The 22,060-nt window shown below is 42.7% G+C and overlaps 1 protein-coding gene across 1 annotated transcript in view; it reads left to right on the top strand.

Moving 5' to 3' along the window:
- Positions 1-22,060, top strand: part of Adgrb3 (adhesion G protein-coupled receptor B3) — a 541,106-nt gene that overhangs the window by 232,583 nt on the left and 286,463 nt on the right. Inside the window, exons 11-12 of the mRNA XM_042668573.1 lie at positions 5,521-5,589; positions 9,887-9,995. Of these exons, the coding sequence (XP_042524507.1) occupies positions 5,521-5,589; positions 9,887-9,995 (178 nt within the window). The remainder of the gene's footprint in view (positions 1-5,520; positions 5,590-9,886; positions 9,996-22,060) is intronic.

Below are 22,060 nucleotides of genomic sequence, written 5' to 3'. Positions count from 1 at the left end.
TCATGCACATGCATGTGTGTACACACACACACACACCACACACACACACACACACACACACACACACACACACCAGTACACACCATTCTGTTGCTGGGCACCTCTGCTATTCCATCATGTGGCTATTGTAAACAATGAGGTAGTAAACCTAGTTGTGCATTTCTGGTACATTGATTTGGTCACCTCTGGCTCTGTGGTATGTTCATACCATATGTTGGAATCTTTATATATTCATGATATGTATGTATAGTCATATGTATCCATATCAATAGTGCTGAGAAGAACTTCTGGGGCATCCATTTCCAGTCTTTTGAGGAAGCTCCATACCGATTTGCATAGTGGTTGCACTGGTTCACATCCTCACCCCCAGTGTAGGAGGGTTCTCCCACCTCCTCTTGCACCTTGCTTTGATTCTTTTTTGAGACAAGGTCTTACTACACAGCTCTGGCCAGCATGAAATACTGCATAGCTTAGGCTGGCCCTGAACTCACAAACCTTCCTGCCTCCTGAAGGCTATATTTCAGGTATGTGCTACCATGCCCACTTAGTAGTACTTCTGGAACTTCCTTAGGTCAGTTTTTACATAGCATACACTGAATACAATGACTGCATTTGCTTGCTCCTCCCTCCACGCATGCCCACTCCCCCTCGTAGCTGCCCGCCCCCAACATGTCTCAGCTTCCTGATCTTCATTTTGTGGAGTGGTTTGTGGTTCAGAGGAGTGAGGCTTCCCCATTGGACTCTCCCCACAAACATACTGCCACTTGGTGACTGTGCATGTGTGGATATGGGTATAATGCTGCATGTGTAAATATGTCTGTGCAGATTTTAGATCCAACTCCCCACATATGAGGAAAACATGTGCCATTTGTCACTCTGAGCCTGACTTCACATTATGTAATTTTTCTAGGTCCATCATTGTGTTGCAAATGTCATAGTATTATTCTTTCTGGTGGATAAGTAAAATTCCATGGTGTACATGCACCACATTTTCTTGGTTCACTCATCTGTTGTGGGGCATCTGGCTGTTTGCAGCTCTTGGCTGTTGTGGATAGTGCAGCAGTGAGCATGGGCGTGCAGGTGTCTTACGGTGTCCTGGCGTGTACTGCTCTGATTTGATCCCAGGATCACTGTCAGTCCCAGGTCTGTCTTCTGAGGAGTCTCCAGACTGCCTTCCAGAATGGATGCACTGTTTCCATTCCCACTAACAGTTTAACAGGCTCCTTTTCCCCACATCCCTGCCGGCATTTATTGTTATTGCGGTGAAATGGAATCTCAATGTTGTTTAGATTTACATTTCCTTTATGGCCAAGGATGTTAAGCATTTCCTCATTTGTCCTTCCTCCTCCTGAGAAGTCTCTGTTTAGCCACTTTGCCCATTACTAATGTGTTATTAATTTTTAAGAGGGTTAGTTTCTTTTTAATTTACTTGTTAATATAAAGGTGATCACAGAGGGAAGGCACTTACAGAAGTCAGGTAATGAGGACATTTCCCTTTGTATATTCTCTCCCCTTCCCTCGCTCTCTCCCAGCCCCTCCATCCCGTCTCCCCCCCACAAGTTGTGCAGCTCACCTTCATCACAGTGTCCAGTGAGCACCACGGCTGTGTTCCTCACCCCTTTCCCCTTGAGTTTTGTGCCTCTCCTCCCCCTCAGAGACACAAATAAACCATACATAAACAAAAGACACAAAACTATCAAACACAAAGTTTAATAAGGCTCTCTTTCATGTTTCATGTCTTTGAATTTGTTTCAATATATGCATATAATATTTTACATAAACATAAAGAGGCACATGGGCATTGCTTTGTGTTTCCTCATTTGGCCTCACTGTGTGTGAGTCTCTAGAACCCTGTGTAATTTACCACATTTCAGTGTATTTTAGATCTAACTTCTGCCTGTTGGAGAAAACGCGTACCCTTTCTTTCTCTGAACTTGGCTTGCCTCGTTTAACATGATTTGTTCCAGCTCCATCCATTTCAGGAGGGTTAGTTTCTTGAGCTCCTTTTATATTCTGGATATGAGGCCCTCATCTGATATGTAGCTGGTGAAGACTTCCATTCTGAAGGCTGCCTTTTCAGTTCATAACTTTGTCATTGGATGTGAAGGAACTTTCTATTCTGATATAATTCCACTTCTTCTCTCTTCTGTGTGCTGAGTCCTGGGAACTCTACTCAGAAGGCTCCTGCCCGTGACAGTGGGTTCTAGCTTCTTCTGTTCCTTCCTGCCATAACTGCAGGGTTTCAGGTCTGACCTGAGGTCTTTGGTCCAGTCTGAGCTGACATCAGTGTGAGGCCACAGACAGGGGTCTGGTTTGCTCTTCTACATGTGAAGACCAGTTTTCCTATTTAAGAAACCCAAATATATATTTGGCTCCCTTGTCAAATATCAGAGGGCTGTATATAGATGGGTTTGTTTATCAATCTTCTGGTCCATTTCATTTTATCTTCATACCTGTTTATATGTCAGTCCCAAGCTGTTTTTGTTATGATAGTTCTATAGTAAAATTTGAGGTCTGGGATTGTGATGCCTCCAGAATTGTTTTTGTTTTTGTTTTGGTTAGGTTTTTGGTTTTTGCTTGGAATTGCTTTGGCTATTGCAGGTCTCTTGTGGTTTCATATGAATTTTTGGATTGTTTTTGGATTGTTTTCTCTGTGAAGAATAGCACTGGGAATTTGATGGGGTACATTGAAGTTGTAGCGGGCCTCTGGCAGGACAGCTAGTCTTGAGAGATCATTCTACCTATCCACCAGCACAGAGGCCTTTTCATTTCCTGACATCATCTTTGATTTCCTTCTTTGGGTTTTTATACTTCTCACTATAGAGAGCTTTTGCCTCCCTGGTCAGATTTATCCCTAAATATTTTATTTTTTTGAGTCTATTGCAAATGGAATTGCTTTCCTGGTTTTCCTCTCTGCTTGTGCATTGTTGGTGTAGAGAAAAGCTTCTGGCTTTGTGTGTTGATTTTGCATGCTGTTCCCTTGTCAGTTACTCTTCAGACCCAGTGAGGTTGGGGTGCAGCCTCCAGTCTTTTAGATGTAAAATCATGTGTTTGTTTCTCTGTGAGAGCCTCTCAGGGTAAACTGGTCTGAGTGGACATGGATTATCCTTCAGAGTTAGACTTCTATCTTTCCAGACTCTTCATGCACTGAGAGCTTCCATTGAGCAATCTGCAGATATTCCATTGCTCTTTCCATTCTAAGTGAGTTCCCTCTAATTTTGCTGCTTTCAATATTATTTGCTTATTTTGCACCGCCCCTGTTTTAACACTACATCTCTGGTCTGGTCTGCTGGGAGTTTTGTGTGCACTCATCAGACTTTCAGCTCTTATTTTTTTCTCCCTCATTCTGCTAGACAGAGATTGGATCTTTCCACTGAGTACACAGTTCTTGCTTGCCCCTTGCCAACTGCAGAGCGCTTCTCACTTCCTTGACTGGCCCAGCTCTTCTGGTCCTCACCGTGCTCTGAGTCCTTCCTCCCATTGCCCAGGCTCCTGGCCGTGTGCTGCATCAGGGTCATGGGCTCTCCCTGCCTTCCATCTCTGTGTGGAATCACTCTCATCTCCCGCATCTCCTTCCTTAGCAGTTCAGTTGGCTGTTGGTATTTTCTTGTTGTTTGTGTACTCACCTAGTTTCTGGAAGGTTGAGTGTCTCCCCTTCTTCTCAGGACTGGGTTTTGAGTTGTTCCCGGCCTCCTTCCTCCCAGCTCAGTTCTTTAATCTGGGCCTGTGTTAGGATCTGCTAGGGGCAGGCATTCATGTGCAGGAGGGATAGGATGACTCTGTTTCCCCACAGTTATCCCCACAGAGCCCCAGAGGCAGAGCCACACCGGCCCATGACAGCACATCCCCCGCTAAGCCAACTGGCCAGGGGCAACTGGGAAGCCCGACCTGGAAGTCAGTCCTCTGCCTACAGGCAGAGTAACAGAATGCTGGACAAGGCCCTCAAGATGGAAACACTCCAAGCAAGGCATTCCAAGTGGAAAGAGGGCTGTTAGTGCCACAAAGTTAAACAAGTAGAAAACGCGTTTAAAAGAAAGACTTGTTGTCTTTTTTGTTTGTTTTTGTTTTTCAAAAGAGCTGCACCAAAGACTCTGAAACTTTTAGAGGTTATAGCTCCAAACATGTTTTTATCATGTGATTGCTGGGGACTATTAAAATAGGGCAATTAAATTTAGATGCCAGAGTCTTCCAGATCACAAGATCCAAGAAAATGAAGCAGCTTTGATTTTGTGAAACGACACTCAGGTGAACTTACTTGGAATTAGAACAAAACCCAGTTTTGAAAAGTGAGAAGGAGAGGGAGAGATGAGACTGAAAGTGACCATTTCCACCTCAGGGGAGCTGCCCTGAGCTGGCGTGAGAGCAGGAAGCCTTGCTCCTGAGTTACCTCCACACAGGAAGAAAGGCTGGAGACCAAGGACAGATGCCACTCGCCACTGAGCAGACTCCATCTCTGCAGTCCGTGGTGCCAGCAGGACACTGGCTGCTCACACCTGTGATCCTAGCAGCGCAGGAAGCTGAGATAGGAGGACTGCAGTTCAGAGCCAGTTCAGGCAAGAAAGTCCTTCAGACTTTTGTCTCCAATGAGCCAGCAAGAAGCTAGAAACAGTTGTGGCTCAAAGTAGTAGAACATCTGCTTAGCAAGCGTGAGGCTCTGAGTTTAAATCCCAGGCATGCTCTCTGTGTTCTGTGTGTGTGTGTGTGTGTGTGTGTGTGTGTGTGTGTGTGTGTGTGTGTGTGTGTGTGTGTGTGTGTGTGTAAGAAAGAGAGAGAATAAGTTTATTAAGCATCTCGCATGTGCTAATGTGCTTTTTTCCCAGAAACTTCCCTTCTTCCCTTCCTCCCTTTATCCTTCCCTCCCTCCCTTCCTTCTCCGTGTCTCTCTTTCTTTCCATTGTGATATATTTTTTGGTTTCCCAAGCATCATCCGGAAAGAGCACATTCTCCAGTAACATCATTAAAAACAGCTTTGATAAAGCACATTTTTATCGAACATTCTCAATACCTTCTGCAAAACTAAAAGTAGAGTAGAAAGAAAGAGAAGAGCTCCCTCCGTCCAAAGGAGCTGTTGGCTCCTCAGCTTTGCCCAGAGTCCAGGGCTCTCTGTAATGGTCTTTGAAACAATCATGAAAGTCATAGCAATCATGGCGTTAAGTGGACAGGAAAACCAGCGACAGGACAAACACAGTCAACTCTCCTTACAGAAAGAATAAAACACGTTTGTGAGGAGTTACTATACAGTTGTCTACTGCTTTGCATATAGAGATTGTAATAGGACAAATGATAGTAAAGAAAAGATTTCCCATCATTGCTCCCAGAGTGGATGAAGATATAAAGCTGTGCAGGAATTCTAGAATGATGTACAGCAAAGGGCACTACAGAGGCCTAGAGTATGTTGAGATTGTAAGGGAATACTACAATGTTCTTATGGCATTACCACATACTCATTCCAAATGGGGGTTGTCAGAAAGTATATTCTTGCCTGCAATACTAAACTACTTTATCTAATTTAATTTACAGAACTTCTTTCAAATAGTTAGCAACCTTCTAGATGAAGAAAACAAGGAAAAATGGGAAGATGCACAGCAGGTAAGGTGGGGGTTTTGAAAGTTTACAATAAGCACAGTTGAATTCAGTGCAAGACATGCATGGAGACATTAATGACCTGCTATGCTCAGCAGATGAAAGGATTTGAAAAGTCACCTAGAGGCTGGGTGCTAGGGCTCATGCCTTTAATCCTAGCTGTCTAGGAAGGGGAGATCTGAGGTTCGTGGTTGGAAGCCAGTCTATGAAAATGTTATCTCTAATTAGCCAGCAAAAAATCTGAAAATGGAAGTATGGCTCAAGTGATAGAGCACCAGCTTTGAGCATAAAGCCAGGAAAGAGGGCAGGGCCTGAGTTCAATCCCCAGTACCGACCCCAAAATCATTTTAGATGATTAAATCATACTTTCAGAGAAAACACATGATCTGTTATAATGCTCTGCCAGACGAATGGTGTTTATACACGTGGAAGCACTGTGCAGGTTTAAGCGATTTATAACTTTAACAGATGTGTGCATAATAATAACCATATGCTTTCGTAACCCATTCCTTTCCTGTCTACAGACAATGGGAAAATTAGAAACCCCAAAAGCATCCATCAAAACAAAAGTATATGTCTTTACTGACAAAAATCATTGGTGTCTGATTTGATAGCCTATAAAATCTGGGTCGTATCTACAGAGGTGCATCTTTATTTAGCGACAAGAGTTGTAAAATGAGTTTTCTTGGGAGCATGCGTTCTGAGCATTGATTGAGTTCTGCCTTCCCTGTGCGTGCTTGCGCAGCAGAGGAGTCCTGGCCAGTGGCACCCCTGTTTCCGCTGGCCTGGCAGTGCCCTCGGTGCCACTGGCTGGCGCACGGGCGGGAGACCATCTCCCGAGCTTCAGGACAGCGGGTTACAGATCTGCACAGGAAGGGTACTCAGCAGTGCTTATAAACCCACAGTGGAAGCCAGGCACCAGTGCCTCATTCCTGTAACCCTAGCTGTCAGGAGGCTGAGGTCTGAGGATGTCCAGTCTGGCCAGCAAGCCCATAAAACCCTCTTCTCCAATTAGCCAGCAAAATCCTGGAAGTGAGGCATGGCTGAAGGTGTGGGGGGAGCACCAGCTTTGAGTGAAAAAGCTAAGGGACAATGTCTAGTCCTTGAGTTTAAGCTCTAGTACTGGTGTGTGTGTATGTGTGTGTGTGTGTGTGTGTGTGTGTGTGTGTGTGTGCACATACACACAAACATGCAGATGCACACACACAAAGTTGTCATCATCAGGTAGAATCTATGTTCTTCCGGCCGTAGCAAAGGAAATAAAATTATGCCTCAGTTTCAGTCCCTGGTCTGCCCTTTCCTGCTGGTTTGAGCTGCTTATGGGGCCTGGGCTGCATCCTGACACCTCCCTCACTCACCATGAGAAGAGCCAGCTGTGGGGGCTGCTCACAACTTTCTGGATTGCTGGAAACCATGCATTATGGACGAATTTAGAAGAAATGTATGACTTCCTGTTGCACACCAGGCTGCGTTTGCCACATAGGGCTTTCTGAGCAAATAGAGAATGGTGCTAAGACTGGAATCCACAATCCACCAGAGTAGTGATTGGGGGTTAGCTCTATTTTCATTGAAAAACTAATTTTTTAGAAGTAGTAATCCTTATTGCTTTTCTTTTAAAAAATGACTATTTAAAAGATACATTCTCTGGCTGCTCCTAAAAGTGATTTCACAAAAGGTGGACTGGTTAAAAACTTATCAACAAAAGGCGAAGATACTTAAAATTTATCACAAACAGCCAGGAGCTGTTTGATCTGAGGATCGTGGTTCAAAGCCAGCCCAGGGAGAAAAGTCCATGAGACTCACATTACCAGTAAACTGCAAGGAGTGGCTCTGTGAGTCAAGAGGTAGAGCACCAGCCTTGAGCACAAAGAGGCTGAAGGACAGTGCCCTGGCCCAGGAACGGGGGGGGAAGGGGGGGATACCATAAATAGACGTGGCATCAGTGGCTCATGCCTGTCATCCTAGCTACTCAGGAGGCTGAGATCTAAGGGTGGTGTTTCAAAACCAGCTGGAGCAGGAAAGTCTGAAACATAAAATGGAGCTAACTGTGGATTTGGAAAACTGACTGGTTGAAATTATTTTTGCAATCAAACTATGTATCTTTAAATAAACAGAGCCAGTTCAGAACATCTGCCTTTGTTATGAAGGACCAAAATGTTTATATAAAACATTGTCATATGAGCATGTCCTCCTGAATTGAGAAAGATGCTTTTCCATAGCTCTGTTTTTGACACCAAATAAGGTCTCAGCCATATATTCTTTGTATTTCATTGTTCTATTGAAGAAACCCACTGTAGCTTGTTTTGTTTTTCTAGTAATAGGGTTTGAATTCAGAGCCTTGCTGGCTTGCACTCTACCACATGAGTCACACCACCATCCTGACTCTTTGCTGAGTACTTTGGAGTTGGAATCTGGTGAATTTTTCTGCCAAACTATGATCCTCTGAATCTTAGCTTCCAGAGTAGGATCACAACATGAGACACCGGCGCTGGGCACGATTCTTATTTTTTATTTGTGTATTACACCTATTCATACAAAGAAAGAGGACACATACATTAATATTAGGAAACTTTAGGGCCAAAAGACACATATTTTCATTCTTGAAATGAGGTCACTGACCTTCCAGAATTTAGAGATCAAAGCATAGTAAACAAATGTGATTGATTTCCCAATTCTTCCTGGGTTATCTTCACCCCAAGTTTTAAAGGGAAACACCCATTGTTGAAGTGTCCAGTAGCTCACAGTGGACAGTGTCAAAACTTGGAGAGGGGAATGTTACTTACAAAGTACATAGTTATGCAATTTGGTGTGTCAGGACAGTCCACGGTGTTCCCCTTCTCTCCCAACTCACCCCTCCCCTCCAGATGCCTAGGGTCTGATTTTTCCATGAGCTTAGCCACAAAGCCCTGGGAGACCCTGGCCCATGCCTGCAGCCGGCTCTACCCAGCGGCTCTTCCTCTCCTGGTCTCAGCTGTGGCCTTGCTTTCTTCTGCCCCTCCTGACAGGAACGCAGAGCAGCTCGGCTCTCTAACGCACATCCTCTCTTGTGATTAGAACCCACAGCAGCTGTAGCCCAACGTGTACAGAATTCTTGCTCTGCTACCTAGTTACCTAGCACAGGCAGCTTTTTAAGCTTTACGGGTTACACGGGACGCAATCCACACGCCCTTTGAAGCGGTCTCTGCTGTGAACACTACAGGTAGCTGTCACCCACCACATGGCCTGGTATAGTGTGGCGCCAGCACTTGGGCAGGGCGGGGCGGGGCAGGGCAGTACAGGGTGGGGTGTGAAGAAGTCTCCCTGGGATCCTGCAGGCAGAGCTCTGCCTAAGGCAGCAGAGGCTGGAGGAGGTTAATCATTCAGGTAGACAGCTGATAGCTGGTGAGCTCTGAGACCCCCTGCTGCCACGCTCAGCAGCAGGGGCAGTGACGGCACCCAGCAGCCATCCTTCTATAGGTTCTGCTGCGTCTCACCGTAGATTAGCTTTTTGTATGCTCAGTGTAAACTGTCCACCTTGAAACTATGAATACAGACCTAAATGTGTTACTCATTCTTGATGATCATAATTATTAGAAATAAATGTTTCTGATTCAAGATCCTTACTGTGCAGTACATCTAATATTTGTGGATAGTTTTGTAATAGCAGTAGCCATTGTTTTTTCCCTCTTCCTGTGACGCCCATATTTTTCTTTGCTCTGACGGCACTGCAGCCTGAACTGAGGCCCTCCCACCTTGCTCACCTTGGTCACTCAAGGCTGGTGCTCTACTATTGAAGCCACAGCTCCACTTTTGATGTTTTGGTGGTGAGTTGGAGATAAGAGGCTCACAGACTTTTCTTCCCAGGCTGGCTTCAAACCATGATCCTCAGATGTCAGCCTCCCAAGTAGCTAGTCTTGCAGGTGTGAGCCTCTGGCACCCGGCCCTGTCCCCAGATGGATACTAAAATAAAGGTGTCAAGGGCCTGATTTCAGGATCTGTGATGTTATGCGCGAGTGGGAGGAGGAGTCCACCAGAAATAAAGTCACGCTATTCCCAAGCACACCATCTGCTAGACACTTTCTGTGTCCTTAGATTCGCAGAGGGTTAATGAACACTGCGTGCCCACCCAGGTTCTTGTGGGTGACTCCAAGTATCATTGTCAACTATGAACTTGAAAAATGCAGCTGCTGCCCACTGCAGACCTTGCTCAGATAAAACAAAGCTCATGCGTGACCTCATCCTGTGGAGTTCTTCTCATTCCAGTTCTGTTTCCCACTTTATAAACTTTCTATCCCATCTAACTCTTTCCTGTTTGTTTTTCTAGATTTATCCAGGCTCAATCGAGTTGATGCAGGTGATTGAAGATTTTATACACGTTGTTGGAGTGGGGATGATGGATTTCCAGAATTCATACTTAATGACTGGAAATGTAGGTAAGAAGTAGGGTATTTTTACAAGTCATTCTGAAACTAAAAAAGGCTTGCAAGTATCTGTGTCCCAGGGTTCAGCGGCAACGCCACTGCTGTATCCTTATGTGGTGTGGACAATACACTGTGGGTACTCGCTGTTGAGCCTGAGACAACCTGCTGCGTGTATTCTCTGCACACACATACTTCATACACATGCACACATGTATTTGTGTCCACCTTCGTGTGTGTGCATGATGCCTTAGTCCTCTTTGCGTGTCTGCATGTGTGTGTGCACGCACGTGCGTGTGTGTGCTCACACAAAGGATAAAGTGTACTTTGTTCACCATTTGCCAAATGCTCCTTGCTATCCAATTCAAATCTATTTGCGCTTTCTCTCTCTCTCTCTTCCCCCCCTTTCCTTCCTTTCTTTCTTTTCTTCTTTCTTTTTATGGATACTGGAACTTGAACTCTGGCTCTGGGCACTGTCCCTGAGCTATCTTATTCAAGGCTAGTGGTGTTCTATCACTTGAGCCGCAGCTCTACTTACAGCTTTTTGGTGGTAAATTGGAGATAGGAGTCTTGGAATTACGATCCTCAGATGTCAGTCTCCTGACTAGCTAGGATTACAGGTGTGATCACCAGTACAGAGCTTTTGAATGAATTTTGAAATTGTATTCTATGGTGATCCTGGGAATAACACAGTCTCTACTGTCTCCTCTGCATTGTTGATAAGAACTCGGAGCTCCTTTGGTGCCCTGCACCCCAAGCAGGGGCTGACTCTCCCTGAATCACCTGAGGCCGGGCTTTTTCTACCTGCCTCCTGACCCAGGAGCGGCTCAGCAGCGACGCATATAACACACGCACGCTGATCCCTCCCTTTAGATGCCTTTAGCCATCAGAACTACACAGAGAAGCAAAACCTACACATACTTTTGCTTGCTGCCCTATATGCATGGAGCCACAATAGTTGTATTTGTCATGTGGCCTATTTGTCGTTGAAGAAAAATGATAAACATTGGCAAGAGTGAAGAAAATTTTCTTCATTACCTGTACAGATACAGGTTTGGTTTTTAAAGACTCCTCTCTTAATGTTACTATGAATCAGAAAGGTTTTCTTTTATTTGTCATCCAGTCATTGTCTTCTCATAAAGCCGAAGAGCTATAAAATAATGATGTCTTCAAGTCCATATTTTATCTCGCATTGTTATTCAGAATGTCTGAGTTTTAATGCATGGTCAGGGAAAGTCCTGTTTGGTCAGTCCCCTAGCGTGGTTCCACTGATACAGAACATTGTGTCTCTTGTAGTTGATGGGTTTGGTGGTATTTAAAACAAAACAAAACAAAAAAAAAAAAACCCTTCATTTCTTCTGAAGTCCTTAATCCCCAAGGGAATCCCGCTGTGGCCTCAGGTTTTAATGAGGCAGAGCTAACTATTCACAGTACTCTGAACGTGAAGGGGTATGGGCATGGAAATGGGCAGCTGCCATCTGGAAAGCATGTACTTCCACAGTGTGCAGATGCTGTGTCTGTACACCTTTACTGAGCTCACCCAGGCTCACCCGCCAGTTTGAGCTGTTTTAGTGCTTCCTGGGGACCCAGACTTGCCTCCAAAATGAATTTCAGAAGCTGTGCTGTTTCTGAAACAGAGTGAGCATTTGCATTCTGGGAGCAGTGAGAATAAAAAGCAAGCAAGCAAATATCATGTCTTTCTGAGCCTGACTTCTATGTGAAAGTCAGACTGAATTATACACATGTGTAACAACATGTACAGAGTCATTTGCATAGATACACAAATGATCTGACTGAAGTACAGGTCGGCCAGGGGAGGAATCCAGTGCCGAGTCCTTTGAGCACAGTTGAATTTAGTTTAACACAATGAATACCGGGAAGCGGGGTGGGAGATCAGGGGTCCAGAGAGGAAAACGGCCCGGGCAGTGTGCACCTGCGTAAATGAACCGGGTAACAGGCGTGGGGAAGCCTGTGAGGACAACGGGAGAGCAATCTCAGGGGTGATACTCAAATTTTGAATTGAAACCCCTTTGTAGAGCTACCTAAAGAAAAATTTTCAAACTTAACTAAAAACAGTAAGTATAGGATTTTGGTCAAAGGATAAATCCCAACATTACCAAAAAGTAAAATCAAATATCTCTTGCATCAAAAGCTAGGGACAGGAGGGAAAGGAAGCAGGGAGGAGATGGTTGTCTGAAAGTGCCATGAAGCATGGAGCAGAAGCAGGAAAGACAGACAGGAGCGGCCACGGGTCACCGGGCTGTGCCCGAGTGGGTGAGAAAGCCAAGAACAACTGTCCTGCTGTTATTCGGTAGCATTAATCTTTAATTTTAAAAAGCATTGCTAATCGAACATATAATAAGATTGATACCTGTACTTGTTCGTAATGTGTTCGGAAAATTCAACAAAACAACTGAAGTGAATCTCAGAATCTAATAAAATGGGCTGTTTGAAATAACAGTATATCAAATTATCCATAATACTAGTACTATTTGCTGTACAATTCTATTGTCCATAAACTAATCATCCATAAACATTTATTCACCATTAACTTTCTTTTGAGTCACAATGATTTTCATGCTGAAATCATATATTACTTTGCAATAAGATTTATATTGCCTAGACTTGCCTTACTTTCTTCAATATCACTAAACTTTTGGTTGTAGATTAAGCATATCCAAAAGCAGCTTAATCTTCAAAAAAAAATGAAGTTGATACGATTTCACATTGCCTTCATTTTTGTATGTGAACAGTGGGTTTGTTTGGCGTTCTGATTGCTCACTCAACATTAATTATCTGTATTCATTATCTACATTAAAAATAGTATGTGTGTCAGCAAAACTCCCAAGCATCTTAATAGTGACGAGTCCAAGAAATCTTATTTATTACTAATTTCCCCAAGCACTGAACCAGAGATTAACATGGCATGCAGTTTGGTGATGAAAGCTGAATCCTGGTATATATAATATTAAGGAGTTTTCAAAATATATACACTAGTGTCAACCTGACTAGTGTCAGTGGTCATCATTTACTCTTATCTGCTTCTGATTTCAGTACATGTGAAATGTATATTTCTATATATTTCTATATTCACCTAATATATTTCTACATTCACAGTGTTTCCAAGCAAGGACAAATGTAGAATACTGTATTTTTATAGTAGCAAATTGAGAAGTGTGAGTCGCCCCTAATTTGCCTTACATCCTGTGTGCAAACATCAGTTATCCAGTACTGAGCTAATTACACTAGCACAATGTACAATGTGACAGACATGTGAGCAAACAGGATGTGACAGGTGAATTGAATCTAGTGAGGAAGATGAGTTCTTATTCTTTTATTCTTTTAACTCAACATGTGAATTTCCAAGCACAATGCATCTCGGTCGGTGCCCCTCTTCCACCATCTATTCCTTCACCCCACAGTTCTTTGTTTCTATAGCCATTTTCTTCAATGTACTGGGCTAAGACTCCTCAAAGAGCTTTCAGAAGCCATCATATCTTTCAAAGAGGATACAAATTCTTTTTTCATAAAGCCTATATATATAGCAATCTCATTTCTATGGACTCTAGGTCCTAAAAGAGAGGGAGACTTGAATAGCCAAAACTAAGCACCAGAAAGATAACAAAGTTTAGCAATTCTCAGAGGCATACTTGTGGCCTATTTTAAATGTCGCTTCAACATTTTATCAATCAACTCCTGGTTTGAGCAAAATGAGCTGGAAGCAGAGATAGTGCAAGGTATAAAAAAAAAGTAGAATAAGTGAAATACTTGAACTAAAAAAATAAAACAAGCTGCAAAATAATGCAAGCATGAGTGCTCCTGCTGCTAGAATAAACGCTGCCCATGCTGGTACTCATCTTCAAGAGCATTACTCTTCTCAGAGACAGTAGTGTATGTTTACAGTCATGACCTGACCTATCAAGAAAAGCAGTGGTAATCTGATCACCATGAAGGAAAATGAGTAATGCACCTGAGAGGGATTTTCTTCCAAAGTAGTTCGAATAAAAAGTTCCAGAGTTTCTTGTACCTGAAAAAATATCCCCATGTATATTGGCTTTTTGAAAAAAGAAAATTTTTATGTGCTAAAACATCTGTGGACATTTAGTATCTGTCTGTGCTTGTGTGTGTATGTGAGGACAATGTCCACACTCGAGTCAAATTCAAGAGAATGGTCTGACAGGGTTTGATGTGGGGTTGGGAAAGAGTTCTACAAGCAAAGATGGAAGACAGCGCATTTATAAAGCAGAGTATTTTTTCTTTACGCTCATATATGAAGATGACATTAAATACAGACATATGGCGAATATAATGCGTGATTTAGTGAGCTCGTTCTGCAGACCTGACACTGCTGACAGGGTGTGTGAACACGGGCGGGGTGTGGGAGCCCTCAGTGGGCTGAGGCTCCCGTGGGCACGGCTGTCGCACGGCCGTCTCTCACGTTCCACCTTTCCATATGCCTCATCGCGCCATGAAACTGTATTGTGCATCTTCTAAATACATACCAGAAATTTTGTTTTAGAAAAATGTACGACCTTTTCCATGTAATATCCATTTCTCAAAATACCAATAGAAGGGGAGAATGAGGGACAATGAAGCAAGGGGTAGCCTTGTAACATACATTATTTAATAACAAAATTTTTAAAAAGCATTCCTACTCAGCCATATTTATTTAGCTATATAGAATATTTTCTAACAATTCTTAAAGTCAGGTTGAGGGGAATCTTCTTTGTGTTATTGAATAACCCAAAAATAAAAAGGTTTTTTTTGGTGATTCTTTTGGGGGTAATTTGTGCTTGTGCTTAGTGCTCTTGTGTGGCTTTTCCTCGGGCTGCTCTCAGACAAGTGCACCCCACTGAGTCAGATGTCAGTGCCCAGGACCTTTGCATGGCCTCCGTGGTCATGCTGAACCTGACATTGTGTTAGTTACCCACACAGGATTACCAGGAAACATCTACTTTGCTCACCTTACAACACAACTGTGGATTCGAATCATATCAGATGATCGCCTAGGCATTGGCTTTTAGCCCAATACAGAATGCTAAAATTACCGCTTTTAAAGAATTTCAAAAGTTGTTGGACATTTGAACCCTAAGGGTCATGAGATTCTGAGAAGTATCATTTCATTTCTTCTCAAGTAAACCAATAAAACCAGAGCTTAGAAAAACTTCCAGTAAGATATTTTTCTTTATGACACTAAATATCATTGTCTATTCTTGGTTTAGGTCTATGAAATATTGAGCTTTTCAGACTGAACACTTATATTTGGTATTCCCTGAAATTGGATCCAGATTCAATTTGAATAATGATATAATTTCAACATCTCCATTTTCTCCATAATGCCTTTTCATCAGCATCAAATTTATGTTATTTCTTAAACTCACTGGCAAAATTAATAGTTTCTTCGATGTAGTATCTTCTTGTAGTTCTTTAGTTGAGGGGCTAGCTTTTGATCTGATGGTGTAATTACATAAAATGAAATGGCTTCTCTTCCTAGGCTTATCAAATTTTCTTTCTGCCATTGCTTAGTTTTGTGGTTCACGTATTTCTCTCACTTAATTTCTTGCTTTAAAAATAAACCCCATGTTGGCTCTAGGCCCCCAAAATACAGAAGATAGCATGTAGTTTTCATATTTGCAGTGCTGAGCAAGAGTGTGAGATCCTGAGTTCAAGCCCTGTTACTGATGTGCATGTGCATGTGTGTGTGCACGTACACACGCACACACTCACACAGAAAACAAATAATTCAGGGATACAAGAGAGCTCCACCATCCTCTCTAAAATATCCCAGTTTAAGGTGCTAGCTAGAGTCAATCTAGTAGATTAGCTGTGATTTGTGGTCTTAAAACACTTTAAAAGTACTCAGATTTCATTCAGTATTCAGAGCTATGTTCCTGTTTTACTCCAGGTTCTGAAGATTTCTCAGTGAGAAAATTAGACAATGAATGTGGAACTTACATTTTATAATAATGAAATGGCAGAGGGTACGTGAAAGAGAGGTTTCTTAGATGGGTGTATTGGCATGCCGAGATGGTCTTAGCTGCTCCAAGGCTGAGACAGCAAGCTTAGGAATTTAACATACCAAGATTCTGTCTTAGAAACACACACACAGACACACACACACACACAAAACAAACAAAAACAAAAATTGATTCTATCTTAGAAACACACACACACACAAAAAACAAAAACTGGGACTCAAAGACATGTCTGTGATTTCTTACCAATCAACTACAGAAGTAAGACTGATTTATATATACATCTAAACCAGTTTAGGGACTGTTCATATCTCTAAAGTTTACAGGCCAAAGCAAGTTTATTATAGATAGATGGATGGATGGATGAACGGATGGGTTCTTTTTCTCAAGTCTAGCACAAACCCTTCCTCTTGCAGCTGAAGCAGATTTCCTTTTACTTCCCAGGAAGCCTGATCATTCCTGCACAGACCTATCCACACAGCTTGTGATCATCCTGCCATCTGCATGCTTAGGCGAGAACCAGGATGAAATGTTCACTAAAATGATTTTATAAAACTGTATCTCAGATTGAGCTGCCATTTAACAGATGAAATAAACTAAATTGAACTTTCACTACCATAATTTTGCCTTTCCTTCTACTTTTGGGAAGTCACTTAAGGATATCAACCAAGTTCAACTAGACACTAGTCTGCCCCATTCTGCTTTTATAAGGCCATTTTCTAGTTTAGTTTTTATTTTCTACTTCTCATGTCCATTTCATTTCTTTGTTAAACTTTTTTATTATCATTAAGTAGTTGTACAAGTGATTTCAATTCAGCATGTCAATTTGAGTACAATGCATCTTTATCAGGGTCAGCCTTTCTCATTCTCTAGTTTTATAGGGTTTTTTTTTTTAAGTTTGTTATCTAATTTGGAAAGATCTTTGAAAACCCACTTCATCTCTGCACGCAGTGTGTTATTTGTCAGAGCAAGACCCCTGGCACGTTGTGACTAAACCTTCATGGGAGAACTCGCTGCTCAGGTTGTGAGGTCTCTGATTATCCACTCCTCCAACATGAACTGGGGTATACCAGTTGCTTAATGCTTTCGGCTTTATCTAATCTGTTCTATGCAATGGCATTCATAACATGATGGTTCATCAAGTCATTATTAAATAATGCTGTTTTCCCCTAAAGCTTATAAGATATTTTTATAGGCATTCTCTCGTATTTGATTAACCGAAATGCCTTAAACTTTTCTTCTGTCTTGTCCCACCTTTGCATCCTACCTACCTTCTGATGTAAGTATCTCAGACACATCTCTAGAGCTGCCACGGGTTTTGCTCCTCTGTCATCATTTAGTTTACCAGAAGGAACAGAAAATTTTATAATGCCTCTTTTCTTATTGCAACTAGGTTCAACATGATCTCAATGCACGTTTTAATGCTTCTTTTTTGAAGGATCCCATATTGGCTATTATCCCAAAGAACGCTTTTCAAAAGTGACATTTCAGTGCAATTCACAGAAGAAACTTGTATGTGTTTTTTTTCCCGTGCCTGGGGCTTTCCAGGTAAAGTTTTAGCAATACTTCCCTCGTGTTCTGTAGAGCTTTCCAAACCACAGCTCCAACAAGCTCACGCGGTGCTGCCTGTCAACCAGTGCCGCCTGTCCTGGCACCGCCCATGCCCTCGGGGGCGGGGACAGTGTCTGCAACCCAGTGACTGGAAAATAAAGTGTTTTTATTTTTTTATTTTTCTCAGCCAACCACATTGGAACTTCCTTCTGTTCTATAAAGCATTTACATAACAAGTATATATACCAATTTTATAACTGGTGCTGGGCACCAGTGGTTCACACTTAAAACTCTAGCTTCTCAAAAGCCTGATTCAAAGCCATTCTGGGCAACAAAGTCCCAGAGACTTTTATATCTAATAAGCCAGCAAAAAACCAGATGTAGAGTTGTGGTTCAAGTGGTACAGCACCAGACTTGAGAAAAAACAATGAAGTAAAACTCGAGGTCCTGAATTCAAGCTCTATTATCAGGTCAAAAAAAAAAAAAAAAAGAATACAGAAAGAAAGGAGGGAGGGAAGGAGAAAAAAAAGGAAGATAGAACTTAGGCATATTTTTTTATCTTTTGTTATTGTTGTTGGTTTTTTTTAATGTGACTCTAGGGAAATATTGCTCCTATGTTGTACATTTGTATATCAAAGTAAAATGAGTCCTGGCCATTTGTTTTCTTTTTAAAGTTATAGCAATAATCTCCATATATGCCTACTTTATTACATTTGTTAATTTGTTTTCTTGCTCATTATACATTTTTGGGGGGGGGGGTCCAGTCATGGGGCCTGAACTCTGGGCTTAGGCGCTGTCCCTCAGCTCTTCAGCTCAAGGCTAGTGCTCTACCACTTGAGCCACAGCGCCACTTCCAGCTTTTTTCTTTTTGCTTATGTGGTGCTGAGGAATCAAATCCAGGGCCTCTAGCATGCAAGGCAAGCGCTCTACCACCGAGCCACCTTCCCAGCCCCTCATTATACATTTTTAAAGGATGCCTGAATGGTATTATCCATAAAATGCTTTAAAACACATCTTAGCCATGAAAATACTGCAATTTTGTTGGTATTTATTCATTTTCAGTTCCGTTTGGAACAAATCTCTGCTTTCAAGGCTCACCCATCATTTCTTGGGTTTCATATTTACCGAGGACAAACCCAGGTCTATGAATCTGAGGAGATCACACAGAACTCAGGTGGGAATGTCTGCTCATCAGCTGTACGGTCATGGGGGCAGCTCTGAGAGCAAGAGTGGAGGAAGAGGTAGGGGGCTTTCTGCACAGGTGTGCAAGTGTGTGTGCGGGACATGCACACCGCAGAGGCCATGGTGGTGGAGTGTCCTGTGTGTGTGCATGCATGTGTCAGGTGGTGGGATCTGGATCTGGATGGGAAGATGCACTTCTTGAGTTCCCGTGCAAGGACACACAGACCTGCATGCACACAAGATCTAGATGGTGAGAGTCTGCCGAGCTGCTCCTGGTGCCCCTGTGCCCTGTGGGGCGGGGGCCGCTCTGTGAGTGGGGTGGCCTTTCACATGGGCGCTGGGGCCAGACCTGAAGTAGGAAAAGGCTTTCCCAGAGGTTGTAGAGCAAAAGAACCATCTGGAAACTAAATCATCGAATTGTACTTAGTAGGTATTAGAGTTTGCCTTTTTCCCAGGGGACTTCATGTTGTTGAGATGCTAGATGATCTGCTAGAGTCACATCCACCAACCTAGAAAGTTAAAATTCAAAGCCTACTAAAAGCAAATTTTGAATTTCATTAGTATGACTTGTTGTCCCCATTGATTCTGTAACTCTGTAGGGATTGGGAATTAGTATAAAGTGGGATACCGTATTCCTCCTCTCCAGTTTTGCTCTTTGGCTGAATTAGCTGAATTAGGCAGATGTCGCCCTGGGTCCATGAGCATGTGAAAGACAATCCTGTCTCCTGTCTCCATGACGATGTTTGCTTGTCTCCATGGCAACAGCCACCCTACCTCAGACAGTACCAGCACAGAGAATGGTGGTGCTGATGCCCTCGTAACCATCTTTTCCTTTTCCTATTTTCCTGCTCTTCCTTTCTCGATGTCTTCTTTGATTCTCAAAGCAATTCGTGCTGAATCTTTCCTCTTCATCATTGCCACCTTCACTGAGCTCAGTGCAGTAGGTTAGGATCAAAATTGGAAACTGAAAATGCTGGCCCTGCTTAATAATTAGTGCCCTTCTGTGCATAAATTAAGATGGATGATGATCTGTACCTTTTAAAATATGCTGGCTGGGTGTGGTGCTGCCTGACTGTAATCCCAGCCAGTAGGAGGCAAAGCCAAGAGGATCGGGAGTGTGAGTCCAGATTCAGCTACCTAGGGAGAACCCATCTGGAGAACAGCTAATTGGTAAAGTAAGCTAGGCAGCGGGCTTGGAGCAGGACCATGTGAGTGAAGCCCTGGACTCTTTCCTGGCTGCTTCTCCTGGAAGATTAGCAGGGCAAGCGCTCCAGGGCCCTGCACCTGCGCCCTATGCACAGCTAGTGTGCACCAGGACTGAACAAGAGAGGAACAGCCCACGCAACAGCGGGAGCACCCTAACAGACACACAGCCGCCGTCGGCCGTGAGCCAGGCACAGTGCCCTCCTCCCGAAATCCTCCAAACTCCCAGCCAGTGCGCAGCGCCCGGACGGCTTGTATTGTTTGATTTTTGAGTTTATTGTGACTGTCAGAGTTGGGCAGAGGGCTACACCTCCGAGAGTCAGGTAAGGAGGGAGGACAAGTCTGTGCACAGGGTCACCCTTCCTTCACCTTCCCAGCTCCCCTCCTTCCCTGCCCGTCGGCTGCACGTCGTGTTTACATGCTATGTGTTGAACATGATGCCTCCTTTTTAACTCTGAGTAGTGTCTGAGTATGTCCACCCCAACATGGGAGCAGGGCCCACTGACTGGTTTAGGAGCAGGTGACAGAGCCACCCTCTAGTGACCCCGAATGACAGCAGAGGCCAGCAGAGACTGCACAGATACTTGGCATTTTACTAATGAAAGGAGTCCCTCCTATTTTCTGTGGGTTTACCAGTCACTAATTAAGTCTTGAAGACAAACTTTTTCGGAATTTTACTCTATAATATCTTAATCCTACTCTTAATAAATTTACCAATCATTGTATTGGTGCATCAAGTTATTCTGTAGTATTATATTTAGGGGAATTTATAAATCAATTCACCCAGCCCTTGATTTAAGTGTTTTGAATAGTCAGACGTTTTCAGGCTTTGTAACTTGCTTAAAATTTCTGTGTAAAGGACCTCAGCTTCGGAAATATAAATAATTTCCCACAGTATCTCGGGATCAGGCATCAGTGCATATTTGGATGTACATTTTTGAATATTTGCAGTAGTGGGTGCCAGTGGCTCATGCCTGTAATCCTAGCTACTCAGGAGGCTGAGATCTGAGGACCGCAGTTCAAAGCCAGCCAGGGCAAGAAAATCCGTGAAACTCTCATCTCCAATAAGCCACCAAAAAAACGGAAGTGGCACTGTAGCTCAAGTGGTAGAGCACTAGCCTTGAGCTAGGGACAGCACTCAGGCCCAGAGTTCAATTCCCACAACCGACAAAAAATAATGTTTGCAATATTTAGATCAGAAATGAGGTTATTTTAGATATCATTAAAGTTCATGCTTTGAATTTAAGGAGAAATCAGGCTTTTTACCCCCAAAAAACAGTATCACATTTGAGCAAAAACAGTAGAGTTGAGATTCCAACAAAATGCTTTAGAGAGTATATAAATTTACAATATGTAGGATTATATTTAAGATGTAGCCAATTACTATAAGGTATTATAGTTGTAGAGACTAAACAGTCCAGAAAGAAATTATTTATGCTAGTTAATAAGTTATACTTCCACATATATATTCTGAATTTAAACAAAGTATGATCCATTAAAAATATAAACGGAGTCCTGAATGATGTGTGGATCTATACTGCAACATTTTCTTGGCCATATAAATGTTTTAAATAATCATTTCCAATATCTGCTTATGCTACAGAATATCTCTTTGGAATCTAAAACTTTCTCCTTTAGAAGTAGGTACATATTACTAAAGAGATCCAGCCCTCTCTTTTCTTCCTTTGCAGTAATACTTTTGTCATTGTTCCTGGACTTGACTGACTGCCTTTAAAATATATTCTGAAAACATGGAGTACCTCAAAAATATTGTAGAACTTCAAAAACATGAAACATTTGTTTAAATTTTTATTATCTTTAAGTCGCTGTATAAAGAAGATGTCATCTTGATCAATATCATCACTTTCTTTTCTTCTTTTCTCTTTCTTTCTTTCTTTCCTTTTTTTTTTTTTTTTTTTGGTCTGTTGTGAGGCTTGAATTCTGGGCCTGGGCACTGTCCCTCAGCTCTTCAGCTCATGGCAAGCACTCTACCACTTAAGCCACAGCGCCACTTCTGCTATTCTGTGGTTTATTGGAGATGAGATCTCCCGGACTTTCCTGCCCAGGCTGGCTTTGAACTGCGATCCTCAGATCTCAGCCTCCTGAGTAGCTAGGATGACAGGCGTGAGCCACTGGCACACAGCAACATCACCACTTTCAAATTTCTCA

This window comes from Dipodomys spectabilis, unplaced genomic scaffold, assembly GCF_019054845.1.
Source record: "Dipodomys spectabilis isolate Male_0828 unplaced genomic scaffold, ASM1905484v1 ptg000457l, whole genome shotgun sequence".
Classification (NCBI taxonomy): Eukaryota; Metazoa; Chordata; class Mammalia; order Rodentia; family Heteromyidae; genus Dipodomys; species Dipodomys spectabilis.
This window is presented reverse-complemented; position numbering and strand designations above follow the sequence as displayed.